This window comes from Hoplias malabaricus, chromosome Y (genome assembly GCF_029633855.1).
Source record: "Hoplias malabaricus isolate fHopMal1 chromosome Y, fHopMal1.hap1, whole genome shotgun sequence".
Taxonomy (NCBI): Eukaryota; Metazoa; Chordata; class Actinopteri; order Characiformes; family Erythrinidae; genus Hoplias; species Hoplias malabaricus.
The window spans coordinates 45,691,218-45,713,650 of NC_089820.1; the positions used below are offsets into that span (position 1 = coordinate 45,691,218).

At 40.8% G+C, this 22,433-nt stretch overlaps 1 protein-coding gene across 1 annotated transcript in view; it reads right to left on the reverse strand.

Annotated features, from left to right (window-relative positions):
- Positions 1–11,877: 11,877 nt before the first annotated feature.
- Positions 11,878–22,433, reverse strand: part of LOC136679197 (low-density lipoprotein receptor-related protein 3-like) — a 29,598-nt gene continuing 19,042 nt past the window's right edge. The window contains exons 7-9 of the mRNA XM_066657583.1: positions 21,866–22,338; positions 19,364–19,496; positions 11,878–13,219 (exon numbers count right to left, since the gene is read on the reverse strand). Of these exons, the coding sequence (XP_066513680.1) occupies positions 12,320–13,219; positions 19,364–19,496; positions 21,866–22,338 (1,506 nt within the window). The 3' untranslated portion in view covers positions 11,878–12,319. The remainder of the gene's footprint in view (positions 13,220–19,363; positions 19,497–21,865; positions 22,339–22,433) is intronic.

Here is a 22,433-nt window from a genome sequence, read left to right on the forward strand (position 1 = left end):
ATTCTAAACTGTACAGCTAAAGTATGAGTGTTGTTTTGTTGCATGTGAAAAACCTGCAGACACCGGCTTTATCACATTTACTCGGAGAAGGCTTTTTGTTTTGGGTCAGAAAAGCCTATCCAAATCATCCCAAACATGGAGCTTTTATCCTCTGGAAAACACTTGGCATTGGGCATGGTCACATTAGGCTCTATTCTATATGATATGATGGTGTTAATCTATTGTGATAATGCAAGCTGTATATACACAGTTAAGGACAAACATACAAGGGATGGAACATGTAGTTAAAAGGTGTGTCTACCAACATTTGGATATGGTTTGTTTATGGATTTGAAGTGCTTTAGGACGGTCACTGCCCCGGGCTTGTATCACGCTGTTGTATTGCTGTATAACTGCTCCTTTGTGTTTTTAGTTTAAAATGGAAATATAGGGATGGTTTGCCTCTAGGACATAACCTCAAATCTTGCAAAATCCTTCCAAGAAAACTGCTTTGTCAGAGTGCATTAGTTAGGCTCTATAATAAATGAGAGTCCATAATAATCCATCCATCCATTATCTGTAACCGCTTATCCAATTTTAGGGTCGCAGGGGGTCCAGAGCCTACCTGGAATCATCGGGCGCAAGGGGGGAACACACCCTGGAGGGGACGCCAGTCCTTCACAGGGCAACACACACACACACATTCACTCACACCTACGGACACTTTCGAGTCTCCAATCCACCTGCAACGTGTGTTTTTTTTGGACTGTGGGAGGAAACCGGAGCACCCGGAGGAAACCCACGCGGACACAGGGAGAACACACCAACTCCTCACAGACAGTCACCCAGAGCGTGAATCGAACCCACAACCTCCAGGACCCTGGAGCTGTGTGACTGCGACACTACCTGCTGCGCCACCGTGCTGCCCGTCCATAATAATAAATAAATAAAAAGAATCCACTTCTACAAAGATTAGGCAGCTTCTTCTGGACAGAACTGTGTGTTCAGGAATATACACATAAAAATAACAAACATCTATAAACACTGCATATAAAGTCTAAAATCAAGAAAGGGCACATACTTTTCTTTATAAAATGCCATGTAGTCTTTTGACTGATAGCTTGACATAAAGTGTTCCAAAAATATTTAATAACAAAGAAAAATGTTATAATCTTAATGGAAACTCTTTAAGTGTGGTTCTGCTAGAACCAACTTGTATCCGCTTTTCCAGTTCAGGGTCACGGTGGGTCCAGAGCCTACTCGGAACCATTGGGTGCAAGGCGGGAACACATACACCCCTACGGGCACTTTTGAGTCGTCAATCCACCTACCAACGTATGTTTTGGGACTGTGGGAGGAAACCAGAGCACGTGGAGGAAACCCATGCGGACACAGGGAGAACACACCGAACTCCTCACAGACAGTCACCCAGAGCAGCCCACAACCTCCAGGTCCCTGAAGCTGTGTGACTGTGACACTACCTGCTGATGCGCCACCGTGCCTCCCTCGCCTAGTATTTTTTAGTGGCTTTCAGGTCCCTGCACAGCTGCTCCAGAGAATGCCTCATTTTATTGGTCAGCGCTTTTCTATGGGCATTGTGAAAACTGTATGCACAGCTGAAAATCCTGTGTCAACAATAGGTGCGTTTACAGTAGCTTGTGTGTCTATAACTTAAGAGTTACATCAGAGTTACTCAAATATGAATCTCAGAAGGTCCAGAGCGCTTAAATGAAAACATATGCTTCATTCGTTTCTCTGTTCAGAGCCGATTTGAAGACACCATTTCAGGGTTTTATTTATTTTTAATTTTTGCTTGTTTGTTTGTTTTCTGTAACCGCTTATTCAGTTCATGGTCTCGGTGGGTCCAGAGCCTACCACTAGGCGCAAGGCAGGGACACCCCCTGGAGAAGGTAGGGCCGGTCATTTCAGGTATTGCACATGGTAATAGCCTACTGTTGTCGAATTGCTGAGCAGCTTTTGAGGAGCAGAAATTGACAAACAGCCTGCTGACTGATATAGTGTTCAAAAAATGACAGGTTGTGAGATTTTATTCCCCACCCCCCTGATGTTTTTTTACACGGTCCATCTAATTGAGCAGCACCGGTGCATATAAAACCATGACAACACCAAGAACTGTTAAAGTATATAAATGCATGGCTATTTTCTGGAAGGCATGTGAACATGGGGCACTTCTGGCAAAGATGTAGCTCTGCTGGTGCACTGTTGGTATTGCAAACTTCATGTGAATCAATAGTTGTTCACGTATTAAAAATGCTTATTTGGACACAAGTCACAAAACATAGCCCTCTTCTGAAAAATATGGCTGTGCCTTATGAACCAAAAATGGTTGTAGATACTACACTAAAAATGTGCTGCTTTCTATACAAGTCAAAAGACACTAAGCTTTTTTTTTCTGAAATAAAGAGGACAGATTAAACAACACATTAATTAGCACATTAATTTGAGGATCTGGAGCACCTACCAACCTATAAACTGTGAAATAAACTTTTTATTTATTTTTGTGAGCTAAAAACATGGGTTTTGTCAAGCCTTTTCCATAGAGTGCAGAGAATGTACGCCCCGTCCACATGTATTAGGATATTTTTAAGGACTGAGGTTTTGTGTGTGTGTGTCTTGACTTCTGTCCACACTTAAACAACGTTCTAGGACACTGAAAATAGATTTTCGAAAACATTCTCCAAGGAGGAGTTTTATGAGTTGTTTTCAGTAATATGCTTAGGACAAAACAGAGTTTTTCAAAAACACTGACTTCACTGTCAGTCTGTTTCCAGCTGAAATACTAAGCTCCTCGTGCCCTATATAATGAATTAAATTTGACATATAATAAAATAAATGAACAAAAAATGCATTAAAATAATAAATAAAACAGCAATGTTTAAATGCAGATGGCCTAAAATTATAGATTCCTGCGTATGAGTAACTGTAAATGATGTTGTACTGGAAATATATAATGCAGTATCAATATCTAGATTCAGTAATATCATGACTTGCATATTGCACTACTGAGGGAGTATGGAGTTATTTGGATTAAACCTCTGCTGCTCTGTTGCTTTGTGATGTTTTGATGGCTCACTTTAAGAGGTCCCGATACGTTTGGACAAGGCCTTCGAGTTGTCCTGCCTCTTCATGTGAGTCTCTTCCGTTATAGTTCTTGATCTGCGTTCATGTGTGAGCACAAAGATGAGGTTAAACAGAGCAAAACAAACAATGAGAGCAGAGAGAAACGTGTATTGATTGGCTAAATATGGAAAAACAAGAATGGAGAAAAAGAGAGTGAACTGTAAATGTGCTGAAACCAGTCAGGGCTGTTTAGACAGGGAATGGTGCTGTGTTGTTTGATCCTTGTAGCATTTTGACCAAAGCGTGATACAAAAGTTTCATTAAGAACCCAGAATGGTGTTAGCTTGTGGAAAAGTGGTCAAATGTCTCCTTTTAGCTGTTTTTGGTTGACCATTTATGACAGTACCTGCTTTAAATAGGATTATCCGAAATGTTTCCGTAAACAGAGCTCTTAAAAGATCTAAGGATATCCTGTCAGTTATGAATCACGTGTAAGATTTGCTGCATCAGCATGACGTTCTGGTTCATTCAACTCACAGTCTTTTCCCTCTGTGAACTCAGGAGTGTAGTCATTAAGTTCACAACATTACTTATATTTAACATTACTTATATTTAAACTGGATTAATATTTAACATGGGGCGTACTTGGATTACATATGACAATTATTAGACAAAATGCAGCTTACACTACTTAAACAAATTAGGCGGACATAGAACTTGCTCATCTAACATTTATTCTTAGGATCTGATGACATTCAGCCACCTGAATAATAAAGTAATAATAATTAATAAATAATAATGTGAAGATAACTGTGAGGAGTTGGTGTGTTCTCCTTGTGTCCACGTGGGTTTCCTCCGGGTGCTCCGGGTTCCTCCCACAGTCCAAAAACACACGTTGGTAGGTGGATTGGCGACTCAAAAGGGACCGTAGGTGTGAGTGTGTGAGTGAATGTGTGAGTGTGTGTTGCCCTGTGAAGGACTGGCGCCCCCTCCAGGGTGTATTCCCGCCTTGCACCCAATGATTCCAGGTAGGCTCTGGACCCACTGCGACTCTGTATTGAAGAAGCGGTTACAGATAAAGGATGGAAGGATGGAAATAATAAAAAAGTGTCCGATGGTGCACTATGAATGCATGGTGACTTTTAGCAGATCCAGTATATTTTTTTGATGCTATTCCTTTGAAAGTAACACAAGATATATGTGCACAGCTGAACATTTATTTCCATGCCATAACAATGGGTACAAATTAATATGACTGATTAATGAAATCACAGGTGTCTAGACATCACTAGGCATAAAGTAGTTCTTCTATGGTATTGCTCAAAAACAAGCTGTTGTTTTGTGAGCTCAGGCTGCCATCTGCTGGATGGTGAATCAGGGAATTTGCATAAGAATCTCTGAGAAATGAGACCTCTGAAAGATATTACATAAGCATATTAACAACCTTCACATTCACATGAAAGTTCATTCCTATCAGATGATCCTTTCTTAAAGAGAAACTGGACCCATCACGGGCCTTTTGGAATGAAGCATTCCTGAAATGTTTATCATAATTAATAAATGGAATATTCCTGCATGGGCCGGTTACCATGGCTTACCTCATGTCATTCATTATCTGTAACCGCTTATTCAGTTCAGAGTCGCGGTGGGTCCAGAGCCCACCTGGAATCATTGGGTGCAAGGCGTGAATACACCCTGGAGGGGGCGCCAGTCCTTCACAAGGCAACACAGACACACTTTTGAGTCGCCAATCCACCTACCAATGTATGTTTTTGGACTGTGGGAGGAAACTGGAGCACCCGGAGGAAACCCACGCGGACACGGGGAGAACACACCAAAACATGGGGAGCAGGAATCGAACCCACAACCTCCAGGCCCCTGGAGCTGTGTGACTGTGACACTACTTGCTGCACCACTGTGACTTTATATGCAACTTACACTATACATCCAAATATTTGTAGACATCCCTTACAATTAGAATCCAGATACTTTAACAGATATTCAGATATTTTAGACAGATATTTAATTGCTGTGGAACTGTCTGGAGTGATGCACAATTCAATACCTTTGGGACGATCATCCAATATCAATCACCAATTCCACAAATCCTCACAGAAATGTTCCAATATCTGGTGTAAATTCTTCCCAAAAGAGCAGAAGCTGTTACTACAGCAAAGAAGGATGAATTCCCAATAAATAACCTACATTTCAGGGGAAATATTGGATGAGGTGTGCACAAACCTTTGGCCATATTGTGTGTGTATTCCCAGCTTTTAGTCACTGCAAATTACACAAGCTTTTCATCTGCCATGAGATATATTACTCTGTGGGCACCATTTATTGTCTTGCAGTAAGCTTAAAGTAGGGTGACCAGACGTCCTCTATTACCTGGACATGTCCCCTTCTTTAGAGTTAAAAAATGTCCGGGCGGAATTTCACAAACGTCGGGGATTTTGTTTTCCTAGAGCTTACATAGAAGCGTTTCGTTCACAAACTGGTCCCGCCCTCCCCTACTCCGTTTGGTTCGCTTGAGTGAGAAGGGGGAGTGGTGAAGTAGCCTAAAATCTTCTGATTGGACGGTCTGACTACAGTCTATTGTTATTGGTCGATAACCTTCTCTGTAAACATTTAATTGGTCAGTCTGCACGTCAGTAGTCCTTGTTTACGTCAGGTAAAGCTCATGTACCTACCCTCATCTGGAGCAGCTATGCCGAAACGTAAATGTAAGTTCTCGGATGAATTAAAAAAGAAATTCGCATGTTTTGTGTAGCAAATAAAGGTGTAAAGGACCTAAAAGCACACATAGGTTCGGCTAAGCATACAGACGTGTCCTCTTTTTCTGCATCGCAGAACTGGTCACCCTATTTAAAGGGCTATTCCACCAATATTTAAAGTTTTTCTGTATAAAAAAAAAAATAGATGTAAAATATGGCATTCAGAGTGGACTGATGCAAAATCTCAGAATATACCGACTTCATTAGATTTATTTATAGTTTGAACAATGGGAACCAGGGATCTAAATATGTGCAATGCAAATTTGACATATGTTGTTCAACATGAGCAGAAAACTGAGCTGTGACTTTCTTCTACAATACTGATCACTGTAAGAGTTTATCAGGGGCTCGTTTATGTTCTGAGACTACTTTGCCATACAGCAATCTACATTATCTCTCCAAATGGATTTTTAAAACCATATTTTTAAACTTGAAAAACAACAAGCAGCATTTTTACAAGTTTACACTTTAGCCTCTAGAAGGCAGTATTTCACAGCGGTACACTTTGAATGACTGTTACATCATGAAGAAATAATGAGAAACTGGTGGAAGTGTCCGCCTATTTGACTGTGGCATGTTAATTCATAATTAGACTGTTTAATTGTGGCACTGAAGCAAGATCTATAGAGTAATACTTTCCATTAATAAATAAGAAGTAATAACCAGAGATATACTGTGACACATAAATAAGCTGGTTTGAAATGGGTAATGAAATACTCTTTTTAATGTCAGCATGAAGAAACAATAAGGTGAACGCAGCGTTCATCAGAAAGCAAATAACTCAGAAAGCTAAGACAATTAGAAACACATTCAGTGTCACAGAACAGAGGGCATTAGAGAAGGCATCATCATCATTATCATCATCCTAATGAGGCATTAGCTGCCCTTGACAGGAAAAGAAGAATCTTCTTCATTCAACAGAACACAATAAGACACAGGAAAGTCTTTCTTTTCCAAACTGAGAAACAATTTATAGGCTGCTTTGAAATGTCTTAATTATGTTTTCCCCGACTGAGCACTTGGCAAAGGCCATGGTTTTTTCCTGGACTCTGTGGCAGCTGTCAGCTCTGGAATGCTGCCATCTGTTGGAGTCTGCAAGCAGAGGCCCTTGATTGATGACAAATCAAATACAAAATGTTCCAGAAAATATTGAAAAAACTAGGAAAAATAAAATAATCACTTGCCATTTTGCGGTTCAGGTTTTTGTAATCGTGTTTACTGCCTGTATTTATGTATTTATACCTGTACTGCAGGAACATACACTTTATGTCCAGAGGTTTACAGCATTTGTAATGCTTGAATTCATCTGCCTTAAGGTGCACAAACTGTGGATACAGATGTTCCACCTCAGTAAAAAAAGCATAGAATGAGAGGAGATGCTCTGGAGCAGCCACAAATGAGTTTAAGGTCACTATACTCAATGTCAAGCATTGGCTAGAGGTGTTACCGAGCCCCTTAGGCATCAGGCTTTTGAGGAATTGAACTGTTGTCTGGAGTGAACCGGTCAAGAGTCATCACCACTACCTGACCTCTAGAAAGTTCCCATGGCTGAATACAATCAAATCCACACAGAAAATCCAAGCTGGTATCATACACTCCCTTATAAAACACTCAATATCAGAAGAAATGTTGGATGAGGAGGTTGTCAAGAGCTTTTGGTTTTATAGTGTATATGCCAATGACTTCAAACAGGTCATAACAAACACATTAAAAATATCAACAATTGAAGACATCTGATAAATTTTAAATAATATTTTCATCATTATGGGAGTACAGCACAGGAACGAAAAGAAAAATGTAATAAGTAACTATTGTGTTCTAGAAGGTAATGTCCAGACAACCACAGAACAACATTTAAGAAGTGAAAGGAAAAGTCAACAGTAGTTACAACTTAGTGGCAGCAATATCAGTCGGCTGAAAGTGCACGATTTCTCCAGTGGCACATCCACTGCAACTTCCTCCACCGCTCTACAACCTTAACCTCACCCGGTACAGCTCCTGGAATTACTCACTTCACTCTCAATATAATGGCACTTCTATTGACCAAAGTGGACAGAACAAAGGGATATTATCCTCTGAACCAGCACATGGTGTTTATGATCAGTTCACTGTTGTTCTAAATGCTATATGTTAGACCTTAGCCCCTGGTGAAACACGTACAGTAGCAGTATTTTAATAAATATTCCAAATCCTGAAAACCAGAACAAAACCAAAACTCTCTCTCTGAACAGACTATAAAAAACAGAATAATGTCACTGTATTTCATCCTTATCCATAACAGCCACATCAGTAGCACAGAAGCTCTGAACAAAACCTTCAAATGTCCAAAATGATACTATTACAAGAGAAGGAAAACACTGTGAAATTGCAATGGATGTGAATGGAAACAGATTCCTGAACCACTGGTACATTCAACACAGAGGTTTGTTTGGAGAGAATAAACAACAAAGATGGAGATACATGATTTCTTTTTTTTTTTTTTTTTTTTTTTTTTTTGCGAGTCAGTGATGATTCTGTGGTGATTCATGACAGTTATATTCTTCTGTAAAAGAATATAATTTATTTGTATTTCCATGTAAACTAAAAAAGCACATTTCTGCCACAAAAACATAAGTACCTCATAATAATGACTCACTACAGTAAAATAATGAGTAAAATACAAGATCTCATTGTTATGAAATGATATGCGATAGGATCTTTTTATTATGGCTCACTAAACACTTGAACTTCTAGGTGGATGCTGCACATTGATGGTTTCTGGGACAAAACTCTAATGTTCCAAAAATGTAAAGCACTTCCAATGTCTAAAAAAGCATCATGTAAGTGTAAGCATTATTCATTCATTCATAGGTGGTGTTCCAAATCCATAGATCTACTTCAAACTTTACACTTTTACACTTTAAAGGACAGATCTTCTGTTTGCTGTGAACTTAAACAAACTGAAATGGCAGTGGTGGTCAGTGGTAAACAACTACATATGCTACAGTTGCAGCAGATAGAGATGAGTTTGAAAACACTGGAGTGTTCCTTTAACTAACTCACTGCAACATATTCAGTGAAGCTTCTCTGATTTAGGCTTCTTCAGATCTCAGAGTTTAGTGCAGACTCAGGGCCCAAACATCTACCAGATACTAATCAACGCCATATTGCTCAGATTTTATTCTTTCCATTTTTAACTTACTATCAATTCCACATTCAGAAATGCAAATCAGCAGAGACATTAATTATATATACATTCACATGACATTCAAAGACAGAGATTAACTCTGTGAACTGCATGACTTTGCCATTATCTTCATCTATGTCCATCAAATCAATTCCTCATCACGATGGTCACTGCTGTATAATCACGCAGCTAAAAGTGTTGGAGACATGAGCTGATGTCAGAGAAAAGAAGAGCAGTGTCTGTGCTGCCCTTTTTAGCCAACAGCCTTCAGCACATTTAGTCAGCTCCAGCAGCTCCAGTCAGAACAGATGCAAGTGTTAGAAAACATGAGAGAGAGAGACAGGTGGATGTGATGTGAGTGTGAGGAATGAATTGTATGACAGAGGAGAGCATGATGGAATGAGAGACAAAAAGAGAGAAGAAGAGTGCAGCAGGGATGAGAATATAAGATTTAAAAAATAAAAGTTAAAAGGGGGAGAGAGCAAGTGAATAAAAGAAGAAAGCAAGAGTGAGACAGAATACAAGACAGCAAGTGTGTGAAAGGGAGTAATACAAGTAGCAGAGAGAGAGAGAGAGAGAGAGAGAGAGAGAGAGAGAGAGAGAGATCTGGCCAAAATCAATTTCAATTCAATTGCACACTTTTACATTAGTATTCTTTCTTATTCTTTCTCTCTGGGTTTATGAACTATTAACATCATTAATAAATTGTAACATCAAGTTACAATTTTGTTCGAAATTTGACAGTAGCCCTCCTGTGTCTGTAAAGTCAGTATCTGTAAAGCTACAAAGTGCACCTATATATTAGGTAAAGTCAAAATAGCAACACAGTACACTGCTGCAGTCAGGACAAAACCTTGCAACTCCATTTCTTGTTTGTTTTACCTTATCTGAAAACATCACTGTAGCATCAATAAATTTCACATCAGACCAATAGAACGGCTCCAAAATGACTCTTAAATTAACTTAATGTGTTCCTTCTGTAAAACCGCCTTTTTTGGAGATACAAGGTTTTGTTTCTCACTTTCTGCTGCTTTTAAAAAACATCAAAAGTGGAAGGTAAATCTCCACACTTCAGCCTTGATCAGATCTGCTCCTTACACAGAACTGTAATGAAAACATTCTCACAGAAACCAGCACACATTCCCTGAGATCTCTGAAGAGAGATTGACTGACCACAATCCTGGCCAACAGTGACCACATAAAACCACTTAGCACAATGCGTCCCAGCTTCAGTCTTTAAGTACCTATCTCCTGCATGGTTTAGTATTTTATTCATTCTAATGCACTTTATTCATCTCTACAAGGGCTTGAAAATGAACCAACTTACTATTTCTCAGGATGGGAACACAGATCAAGCGAAATTCACTGAGGGACTCTGCTTTGTGAAATATGGTCACGACTGGGAAACCCTGCAAACCCTAGACACATTGAAAACACACTTTTACAGTCTAGAAAGTTATGTTGTTGTGTTTGTTCTCCAGTGCTGTATCCCTGGCATTAGAGAAGAGAAAACACAACACTAGGCAGAGTGGGTTACCGTGGGACTGAAGCTTCAAAGCATAAAGCACACATCAATACATAGGCAACTCCTTCAGAACACCCCTCAACAGCAGGGTGCGGGTAAGGCTTCAGACAATCCACTTCAGAAGTTTAAAAAATATAATGCCATTTGATATCATAAGTCCATAGGGAAAGTCGTAAACATCCTGCATCTGCAATTTTTAACAAAGCTCAGTGTAGTAGTCAAGAAGGTTTGTGTTTTAGTAATGAGAAACTGAAAAAACAAAACAGAGGAAACGGTCTTCAGTAAGGTTTCTGTGGAGGAGGACTCTCCAGAGCGCCAATAAAACAGCGTTATAATAAGTTAGTACATCCCTTACTTGATCATTTCTGTACAGAGTGAGCACCCATACTGACATGCACCGTCTGTAACCCATGTGTGTTATGGCTCCATTATCTCATTACTAATATGAATCTACCCAGTGAGGATATTAGCTGCACTGTATTTATAAAAGATTTGATATGGACATAGTGTACAAATTAAGCCAGGCAATTTCATCATATATAAACCTATTGTTTATATATGTTTGTAAATATTGTTATATTGCAATATATATCCAAGCAATGGGTTTTTCCAGTGTGGCACTGCATCACACTGACGTCAGAGTCAGTAACTACAACAGCCTAGAGTTAGCCTTGTTCAGTTGCGTACCAAAATGTTGCTAATAAGGCTAAATATTCATATTATTCAGCAGTGTTTCTGTAGAAAATTTTGCTGTCATCTGTAATGTTTTTCCTGTACGTACACTTAACATCCAAATTATTAGAGACGCCTTACAGTCCCTCTAAAAAAGGTGTAGAATTACAGACGTTAAGCCACCCACTACCCTATACTGCAAATAAGGACACACTGTCACCGATGGGGAGCCCCACTCTTGTGAAGCATATAAAGCTGCTTGAGAGATAATAGCAACCCCTTGTGGAGAATTTTCAGTCTGCTAAATGTGAGTGAGTTAGATCCCAGAAAATGTGGGTCTTGGCAAGTGAACGTGTAATGTTTCTCATTATAACATTGATTAATAAATATATGACAATTGGACATAGTTCTGGAACTTTTATATTATGAAAATAAGTAAGAGGAAAAAATGTTTTCTAGTAAGGACTGAATTCTTGGTAGTATTGTCCTCTATTGTACATAATAGTACCTATTTTAAGAATAAGATTATTTCTCTAGATATAATTACATATAAATATTAAAGAACATTGTGTAGAAACACGTAATCTAATTAATCATTGGTCATTTTCTGACCACATGACTGCTGCTGGAGATGGACCATCACAGAACTGACAGTGACATGACAGCAGCATGGAGGTACATGGTGTAGCAGACACAGCAGAATGCATGGGGTTTTGACACAGAACCCCAACCACATGAGGCTGAAAGTGTACAACTATGCAGAAAATATCCAGTGTCTTTGTTGAAGGGTGGCTAACACAATTTGTGCGTTAATATATAAGCTACAGTCTGTAACTGTACACCAGCGAGGTGAGCTTGCAAGGTGGGTGCTGCTAATAAAGTGGCTGGTGCATGTTTACTCATGTTACTATAATTGAGAAACAGTATTTTGATTCATTAAACGATGTGATTTTCATTAAATGTAAGTATACAGAGCTATACGCCCCACATGTTCTGGTAAGACAGAGCATGTAGCCTACATTAGATGATTCATTTTGGCAAGGATATGATGGTAGAACATTTCCATGTACATCAGTAGTGATCCATGTGTCCCTGCTGAATGTGTATTAAACGAAAGGCTTTTCAATGTACAAATGGAACATCATCCTCCTCTTCCTCGCTGCTTGTGAGTTCACAAGGGGAACAAGTCCCAGTCTTATCTCTAATTGACCAGTGCTTAGAGTGGTCTTCAAGGTGGGATGGGGCTTGGGAGTCTGTGTCAGTGTCAGTGTGTGTTTCTGTGTGGATTTCTGTTTCTTTGTACGTAGGAGAGCCCCCTTCATCTTCATTCTGGCTGCTTGAGGAGGTCAGAGACTCGGGAGAAGAAAGAGGAGAGATGGCCATTGAGGAATAGCACTTGACTGATACACCACCCAGCTCAGCTGCCAGTGTCTGCACAGATTTCTTGGACACTCGTGACCGATATGTCCCATTTGTAGAATCGTTAGGAGCTCCAGAAGTTTTGTCAGTGTCTCTACGTCCAGCAGAGAGCGCCCTATCACCCAGATTGGACCTCAGTTGTCTGTCCCTTACTGATTCTGGAGAACTGTGGCCACTCTCTTCCTCGTCTTCATCCTCCAGAGTGTCGGAGTTAGATCGCTGTGAGGCAGGAGACAGAGGGGAAGGGGGTGATTCATTTCGGGGTATACAATGAGCCTGAGCATGTGCCTGCAGGGCCAGACCCAGTGCAGCGCTGGAGCAGGGTGAGGGGGTGTGTCCCCCTGCTGACCTCTCTGCTTCACCACTGTGAGGTTCCCCTGCTCTGTATCTGTGAAGGCTGAGAGGAGCCTGGGTGTGTGTGGCTGAGCGAGTGTGTGTGTGGCTGGGAGGCGTGAGCAGTGGGATCTGACCCCGCAGGCGATTCCCACGGTGAAAGAGGCGGCTCCATAGGCGTCCCAGTCTGCGACGTGATGTTGCACGACGAGAGGAGTGCCGGCGGATCTGTCTGCGCATGGCTGTGCGGAGGTTCTGCAGGACGGAGGCCTGAGAGAGAGAGAGACAGAGAGAGAATATTTTAATTTATGTGTTGTATATATGGTTCGATTCCCGCTCCGGGTGACTGTCTGAGAGGAGTTGGTGTGTTGTCCGCGTGGGTTTCCTCCGGGTGCTCCGGTTTCCTCCCACAGTCCAAAAACACACGTTGGTAGGTGGATTGGCGACTCAAAAGTGTGTGAGTGAATGTGTGTGTGTGTGTGTGTGTCTGTGTTGCCTTGTGAAGGACTGGCGCCCCCTCCAGGGTGTATTCCCGCCTTGCGCCCAATGATTCCAGGTAGGCTCTGGAGCCACCGCAACCCTGAACTGGATAAGCACTTACAGATAATGAATTAATGAATGTTATTATGGTATTTATGTTATTAAATCACATTGCTGTTCTTTGAGTATGCCACACTACATGTCCCGTACCTCATTATTTATTGGATACAATAAAATCATGTCAAAATTGTGCTAAATTTGTGTAGTTTCACTCCAGCACAGGCTTTGGTTTCTCAAATGGTTCTGTCAATTTTGCCAATATTTGAAGGAATCCATCCTCCATTTACACATCAATTGTTTTCAGTGCTCAGCAGCCCCCCAAGCTATAACAGATACCAGGTATAACAGGTATAAAAGACTTGTAATGCTAGCATCCTATGACAGTGCAGCACTGAAAGTCATTGAGTTCTTCAGTACGAACTATTCTAATATCAGTAAGGCTGCAAGACTGCATGGTTGATTTAATTTTTTTGCCATGTGAAGTATTTATTATTTCGATTACAATACTTCTACAGTGATGTTTCATTCTGTTTCTAACAAATAATAAATGAATATGTCTGAGGTTCTTTTTACATCCTCTAATTTTCTAACACTTTATTACAAATCAATTATTACAAATCAATTGTCATGAACTGAATGACTTAGATGGAGATAGATAGACAGAGAGAGAGAGAGAGAGAGAGAGAGGTGTCAAGCCCGTCAATCATTCAGCAGAACAGTTTTTGGTTTCCATGGAGACAGTTCTTGCCTTTTCATCTTGAATGCAAATCAGTCCGAACTGAGAGAATTTTTACTGCTGGAGTTTTGAGGTAATAAGCTGCTCCGCCATCGGCTGCATACATAAAGCTCTCAGCCATTGCCTCATAACTGCTGGCAATGTCTCAGATATATTCCATTCACACTGTGACCTTCACCACTTTCCCCCATTTTCTCTGCAGTCCACACAAAAGAGGACAGCATCACAGAAACAGCTTTTCTGTAGCACTTCTTATTCAATCTATTCATTCTAGTATGAGGGGGCATAAAGGTGCATGTTGTGTGTGTTCATATTTAGGAGAAAAATACTTACTAAACAACCACCCCAGCAGCCACCCACATACAGAGTGATAGACGGACACATGCAGCACCTTCGAGGAAATACTGTTTGCCAATCTCTTCAAACATAGCAGCAGCATATCAAGGATCTTATGAGTCTTAGGGCAAAACAATTCATGCAGAAATTACACTACCACAGAATTCTCACAATTATCTCACAGAAATCACAATTATACTCACAGAATTAGCAATGGAGTGAAATGCTCTGGAGTGGCCATAAAAGTTTTAGCTCACCATCTCCAATGCCAAGTGTCAGATGGTGTGATTTAAAGCCCACCAGTAATGAGCTTTGGAGCAGTGGAACTGCAGTTTCTGGAGTGATAGAATTACATTCAATATCTTAGGAAGTAGTGTATCTGATCCAGAACTAATAATTCTATATAATAATTCAATATAATATGGCCTAATATTTATATAGGTAAATGCCATCAAATCCACACAGCAATATTTCAATATCAGAGACGATTGCTCTAAGACTGCAAGGGAAGCTCAGCTTCCCCTAAAATGTCAAAAAATTTGTGATCAAATATATACCGTTGTGTGTACCTGTCATTGAATAAATATGCTCTACAACGCGCTCAACTTTTGTTCAGAATCAGCTTCTTTTCACTGGTAAAGACGCGGCTTTCCTCTCAATCATTCCCGCAGCTTCACAGTGATTTAAACAGTGTGGACGCTCAGGTCAATAGCAAAGCAGTGAAGTGCAGCGAAACGAGACGAGTCATTGGATAAATGCTGGGCTTTGTCCCGCCCATCGGACGCTCAGCGTCTCTGGGGGTCTATGGGGCAGTGGGCTGGCCTCGGCTGGCCCGGACGCTCAGCTTCTGCAAGATGATTGGATGATCTGTCTGAGGCTGAATCCCTTTTTGATTGACAGCGAAATAAGCGAATCAGCAATCCTTTGGTGTAAAGATCCGTGGGAGCATTCAATTTTCATTCTGTTCTGAGTTGAACCAGAGACTTTCCGAAACCTCTTAGCGGCTAGCGACAAATCGAGCTTCTATTTCTGGTGGGTTTTTTTGTAGCTGCTTGTGTTTGGAGACTTCTATCACTCTTTCTGACTTCTATTGCACTTTCTGTCCAGTGGGTGCTGCTGAGCCCCTCCACCATCACACACTTCACATGGGCCAAGGCCGTTTAAGCAGCCTAGCTCTGCTGGCCTTTGAGAGGTCACTAGTCAAGTCCCTGGAAAAGACGCCTTGTTGGTACGACAGGGTCACAGATCATTTTCTTGAAAAGGAACAAAGGGTAGAATTTTACATATAAATAAACCGACACATTTTATGATGTAGGCCGAAATTGAGCTTCCCCTCCTTGAAAGACCAGCATCTGCCACTGTTCAATATGTAGGCTTCTCAGAAGAATAGGGGTTTTAACTGAAGAAAAAGGGGAATGAAGGTCCTATTGACACCTATTGATATCATTGGTTCATTCATTGTCTGTAACCGCTTATTCCAGTTCAGGGTCGCGGTGGATCTGAAATCACTGGGCGCAAGGCGTGAACACACCCTGGAGGGGATGCCCATCGTTCAAAGCGTGACAAACACTCACACCTATGGACACATTTGAGTCGCCAATCCACCTACCAGTGTGTGTTTTTGGACTGTGGGGGGAAACCGGAGCACCCGGAGGAAACCCAGGCAGACACAGGGAGAACACACCAAACTCCTCACAGTCACCTGGAGTGGGACTTGAACCCACAACCCCATTTTGCCACCCCTATTGACATCACTGAAAGACAATATTGTAAAACTGTTTTTGTGTACCTTCAATGAATCCACTGTAGCACTGAAATTTGCCTGTTTACCCACATTTGCAATATCTCATCCAATTGGCTACGGTAATGTATGCTACATTGAAGTAGAATTTACATAAGGGGTCTGTTTAAGCTGTTAAAGGGACCATCTGCACTGTTGCAAATTCCCCTGAATCATAGCAATCCCTTGCAATAACAATCCTCTACACAATACGAACCCACATCCAGCCTACTGCTTTATAGATCTGAGTAATGGAGTTCCTTCCTGTGCTGTGCAGGGGATGAGAAGGCAGAAGAGGATAAACAGGATGTAATTCTGTGCTCAAATTCTCCAGGTGAAGGCCGACACAGATAAGCAGCCTACATCCGCAAGCATTTTGCAGCTTTAACTCTCCACAGGAGAAATCCTCAAAGGATATGACACACAAACTACTTTTATCAGAAAAAAAGACTTCACGTATGATGAAATCCTGCCCCATACACACACTGAAAAACTTTCATAATAGCTATTAAATGATGCTCTGAAGGGGCTAAAGATAGGACGCATAACTCTGTGTAGGGGTTAATGTCCAGCTCAGCAGGTTAACGGTCTACTGCCTGCCCGTGAATACATGTTCACAGATGGCATTTCAGCTGCATTGATTTTGCAGTGTTTCATAATGATATACATTTTAAATTTTTAATTATTTTTACCTTATGGCCAAAAAGAAAGAGAAATACCAGTGACTAAAAAACAGGATTTGCGTGTTAATGTTTTCTGGGTGTATCATTGCGAGAACAAAACTCTTACATTTGAGTGTAAGTTAAAAATAAATCGATTTCACCAGAATGGCTGTTTTTGTTATTATAGTTTACCTGATTAGCCTCCAAATGTTGTACATCCCTAATCCCGAGCAGTGCACTAGTGCATTAATTACAGTGACCTCCAGGAGCCAAGCAAGAAAACCAGAAAAACACAGACCGCCACTCTGTCCTGGAGTGCACCTTTAATGCAATTTAGGTAATGATTAAGTAACCGTAATTTTGAACTATTTTGAAATTATAATCATACACAAGATAAGAAGTAAAATATCCTATGACAATCCATTAGAGCTTCACATAGGGCCCACCACACTCTCTTCCTACCTGGAGCCACCAAAAGGTTGCTGTGGTCGTTTATGATCTGATCAGCAACCGGCTATCCTTAACAACTACGGTTACTCATTGAGCCCAGCCCATGATTACCCAAACCAGCCACTGTATCACTATCTCTTCACAGGGGTCATCAGACAGACACCTCCTCTCGTCTGTGTTTCGCTGAATTAAGCCCGCAACACCTCCAGAAGGCTCAATAGTGACGCCTGGCATCCCAGACCCACCCCACTCCAAGCCAGCTTTACAGTCCTACCTTACCCTTTTCCATCAACAACCGTAAATCCACACTGGCCTCCCTGGTGACTAAGGCTGTTCCTAGCCCCACTGCCACCATTACTGCATGCTCAGTGCCACAAGTGCTACATTACCAACAATCCTAATAGCACCTCTACAGTGCATTTCCCCAAATAATCTGTGCTCTCCTGTCCCTACAAACACTGACTAGACCTTTCAGTTGTTTCTGATAACTCCTTCACATCTGTCCTTAATTTCTGGCCCCTGATGCTCACCTGCACAAGCAGGTATGTGGCTGATTTGGCTACAAATCCTCTAACACCGGTCTTACATGTGCCTGCCACCCACGTTCTCTCACTGCAGCCGCCAAGTCTGCGTACTTCAGCTTCTTCCTTTCGAATGCTTCATCTATTGCATCCTCAAATGGAACTGTTAACTCTATGAAATGAACTGTCCGTTTACTTTCAGAGTAGAGCACCTTGTCTGGCCTCAGTGTAGTTAACACAATGCACTCTGGGACCTGCAGCTTTTTTCCTACATCCACAAACAATTTCCAGTCTCGTGCTTCACCCAATTTACCAATATTTGTAGCCTGCGCACTTTCTCAAAAACATTCCCCCTCACGCAAAAAGCTAACTATTTTATTACTACAGCTACTCGTCAATGCATTAACCACTAGTCGTTTGCTGTCCAACAAACATGCTAAAACTCATGTATACTGACCCTGTGACAAACTAACTTTACAAGCTTTAACTTTTACTAACTTTACATAATCCACAACTAGGGTCTTCACCTACCCACTGTCCAAGATTTTGCGGTGTTGGATGGACGTCATAAGTTGCTCCCAGCAAAAACTTAATACAACTTGCCTCCATCAACTCTTGCCATGAAATCCTCCACTTCTCTAGATTCTCCCATCGAAGCCACTGGCCTTGTTTTGCCTGTGATGCTGCTATTGCACACTGTGCCTCCTCCTCCTACTCACGAATAAAACTAGTCATCATTTGCCTTCTCTCTGGTGATGTGGCCTTACTAAAAGCTTTCCTCGAATCACCTGACCCAAGGCCCCCTCTTCCGCATTGTACTTGGCCAATCACATCTCTTAGCGCTGCTGCTTTTATAATAAACACATTTGGACATACAAGTTTTAGTTCTGACAGCAACCAAATTCTCTTCTTTGTAAGTACTTCCAACAAGGATTCTGCATATTGAGTGTATTTAAAACATACTTAAGTATGTTTAAGTAAACATATTTAAAACATACTTTAGTGTTTTACACTCTTCATGAATAGCAACTCTAAGTGAAGAACACCTTTTTTTATATTCATTTAAACATTCACCAGGGATGCAAATTATGTTTTTTGTTTATTTGTTTTTGGCAGCTATCCAGCTGCCTATTTTGCCCTTTGAACATACATGTGCACAATTCCCTAACTTCAGTGAAGAAACTAGCCCTACATTCTTAAGTGACAGCACTGTTTATTTGTCTATTTGTTGATTAATGGTTAAGCAGGTAATCATTTACATTTGTAACTCAAACCTGGACACTGTTCTGCATTTTAAAACAGTAGAATTGTTGAGTCAGTAATTGGGAAGGGGTGAGTATATGTTGAGGGGAGCGTGTGTGCGTGTGTATACACATGTACAGTGTGTACCTGAGTAGGATGGTAAGCTGGGAAATCCTCCACTGGAGGTATCAGACCCTGAGCAATCAGCTGACCATAAGAGGGCGGAGCCTCTCGCTGCACAAACTCTGCCTCCAGACGGGTCATCTGTGTTTCAAATGCTCTGGAATGAGAGAAGAGGAGAGAGTCAGGAAGAGGGAAGATTGATAAAATAGCAGTGGCAGTAATTACACACAAACACACAGTAGAGCTCCATAGGTCCTGTCTCCAAACTGAGTGCACAGACCACCAGATGAATCTAGAAGAACTATTAGTAGTAATTACAAGCTTTCTGAGTTAAATTCAGCTGTCATCTGATGATGGGTCATCCCTAACAGACTTGATGATGCCTTTTTAAAAACAAGAAAATGTAAGCATTATGTTTGATCATATCATTTTCCTCAGTGCTTCTGTTCAGCTTTAATTAAGCTTTTTTTTTTTTTTAGCTACATTAGCCTCCACCGCAGAACCAAACATGTCTTGGTTGACTGACTAAATTTAGAGAAGAGGAAGAGAGTGTAAACTGTATTTGTTAATACTCAAACTGTTCATAATTTTAAAAGGTGATTAGGTTCTTGTTCTGCCTGCAGTCAGAAATTTCTCAGCTGGCACACACAGGCATTTAATTTAGTTTGAAGGGAAACAAGGGCAATGCCACTGCAGGCTAAATATAACCCAGCAGAGCCAATCATCTACCTTGAGACTCTCTCACTCTCTATGACAATCTCTTTCTGTCCATCTTGCCCATCTGCAGATCAGATCAATAGTGAGAATCCTGATGGCAGACACATAAACCTGTGATGCAGTATCAGCTTCACAGCTTCAGCTAAAGCCTGATTGTGTTGTTCTTGTAGTGTTTAGGGGAGGGGGAGTAAGAGATTGAAGAAAAATCTGGAGAGAGAAGCAGATAGAGAGTAAGAGAAGACGTGAGAGAGAGAAGAAACGATAAGAAGGGAGCAAGAAAGGAGAGTATAAATCAAACAAAGACTTTGGAGAGGGGAGAGGTGATGAGGAAAGTAACAAAAAAGTCAGCAAAGAACAGATGGGAGGAAGAGTGATGTAATGGAAAGCCAAAGAGAGAGAGAGAAAACAAAAGAGAGAGAAATAAAGAGCACTATACTGTATTTTCAAGAATACAGGAATGATTATCTTGACAAGATATGCAATTTTCTTCCCAGTTTCAATAGAGAAAGGGAGTGAAAAATCAGTAAAGGAAAAAGGAAAAACAAGAGGTGAATCCAGAATTTTTTTTTTCATGATGCACTGTATTTTTCTATTATATTCTACATCTGTATTATGATTGGTTTCTATTACAGTGATGTCCAAAGCTAAATTTGACATCTGAATAGTATATTCATATTCTTATTAATGTTGTTTCTTCATTCACACTGCAGTATTGCACGTATCTGGAACGCAACATCACTGCGACCTCTAAATGGAACACAAGAGGATTTCTATCTATTGCCAATTTTGCAACATGACATGCAACATGATGCTACTAAGCTGCAAGAGTGAAGGCTTCCACATGCTTCCTGTATCCATCATATTTTTTCCAACTGCCACTAATGCAACATCATTGGACAAATCCATGCTAGGGCTGTGCCAATATCGCACCCATTTTTTAAATGATAAAAAATATCTATATCATGGTATTCTAACTTGTTTATATAATGAAACCATGCAGTTACATGTAACATGGTGCACATTCATTATATGAGTCATTTAGGCACAGTGAAGTACGGTGGCCTCTGCGTTCAAAGAATTTGCTCCAACTAGAGGAGTGACTTCAGTCGTGTGGAGGTGGTTTGTAAATAAAATATCAGATGTACAACACAACACTGTAATTATAAGATATGAAAAAAGCCCGTAACAACAAAACAGAAAACACAACTAATCTGTTTCACAACCTTGAGCAGAGGCACCCACTTGAGTACATAGAAAACGCCACAAGGAGAGTGAGCTCTGACCCCAGCAGACAGACCAAACTGATTATTCTGTATTTATTTTATACAATGTCAGAATCTTGGTAACATTAATTTGTACAAAAATAAAATTAAATATTTATTTAATATTAAATATAATTTAAATAGGAAGAAATATAATTGAATATTGCCAATTTAATATAATTAATATTAATATGACATGTATTTTGTGGCAATAGCCTGTTCTTGAAATTAATTATTTTTTATTTAGTTTATTTTTTATTAAATTAAAGTATTTTTCAGTGTTTTTTCATATCGCCAAGTATATCGTTATTGCCAAAATACCCTGAAATATCATTATAATATATTATAATCATAATATTTTAGGGCGATATCGCCAAACCTTAATCGACAACTTTAGAGAAGTGTGCTTATTTTGTTAGCATCAGTTATACCCTTCTTGACTCCGGGACTCCCAAACACAGAACCAACACTTAAACTGTTGCATCATCCGGGAGCATAACATTTGTTTAAGGAAGCTACAGTTATAGGTTTCATTGCCGAGACTTACCGGTACTCCCTTGTCCGGAGTGAATAGAGTTTGAAAGCACAGCCCAGGGCGATGACCAGCAGCAGGCCACATACCAGGCTGCCGATCAGTGCAGCAGTTATGACCTTGCGGGGCACTGCAGCCGGACAGTCTCGTTCATCACTGCCGTCAAGACAGTCCTCTTGACCGTCACAGCGCCATGTCTCGAAGATGCAGAGGTTGGTGCCGCAGTGGAAGTTGCCCGGTTGGCAAGAGAAGCAGTTCTTTTCATCAGAGCCACTCGGGCATTTTTTCTGGTTATCACAGCGTTCGGCAGCTAGATAACATGCTCCTCCACTCCCCTCACATGGGTACTGTCCTGGTGGGCATGGTGGGCAACCCTCCTCATCCCGGCCCCCAGGGCAGTGCCAGTAGCCATCACACCGCTGCTGCTTAGAGTAACAGCCTTCATTTGGGCCACACGGATACTCACCCGGGAAGCAATAACCCTTCACCTAGTGGCATGTTGAGAGAGAAAGGATGTGACATTCAGGAAAGCAAGGCACAATTATTCTCTCCAAAGCAAATTTTACTACTCCACCAGTCAGAA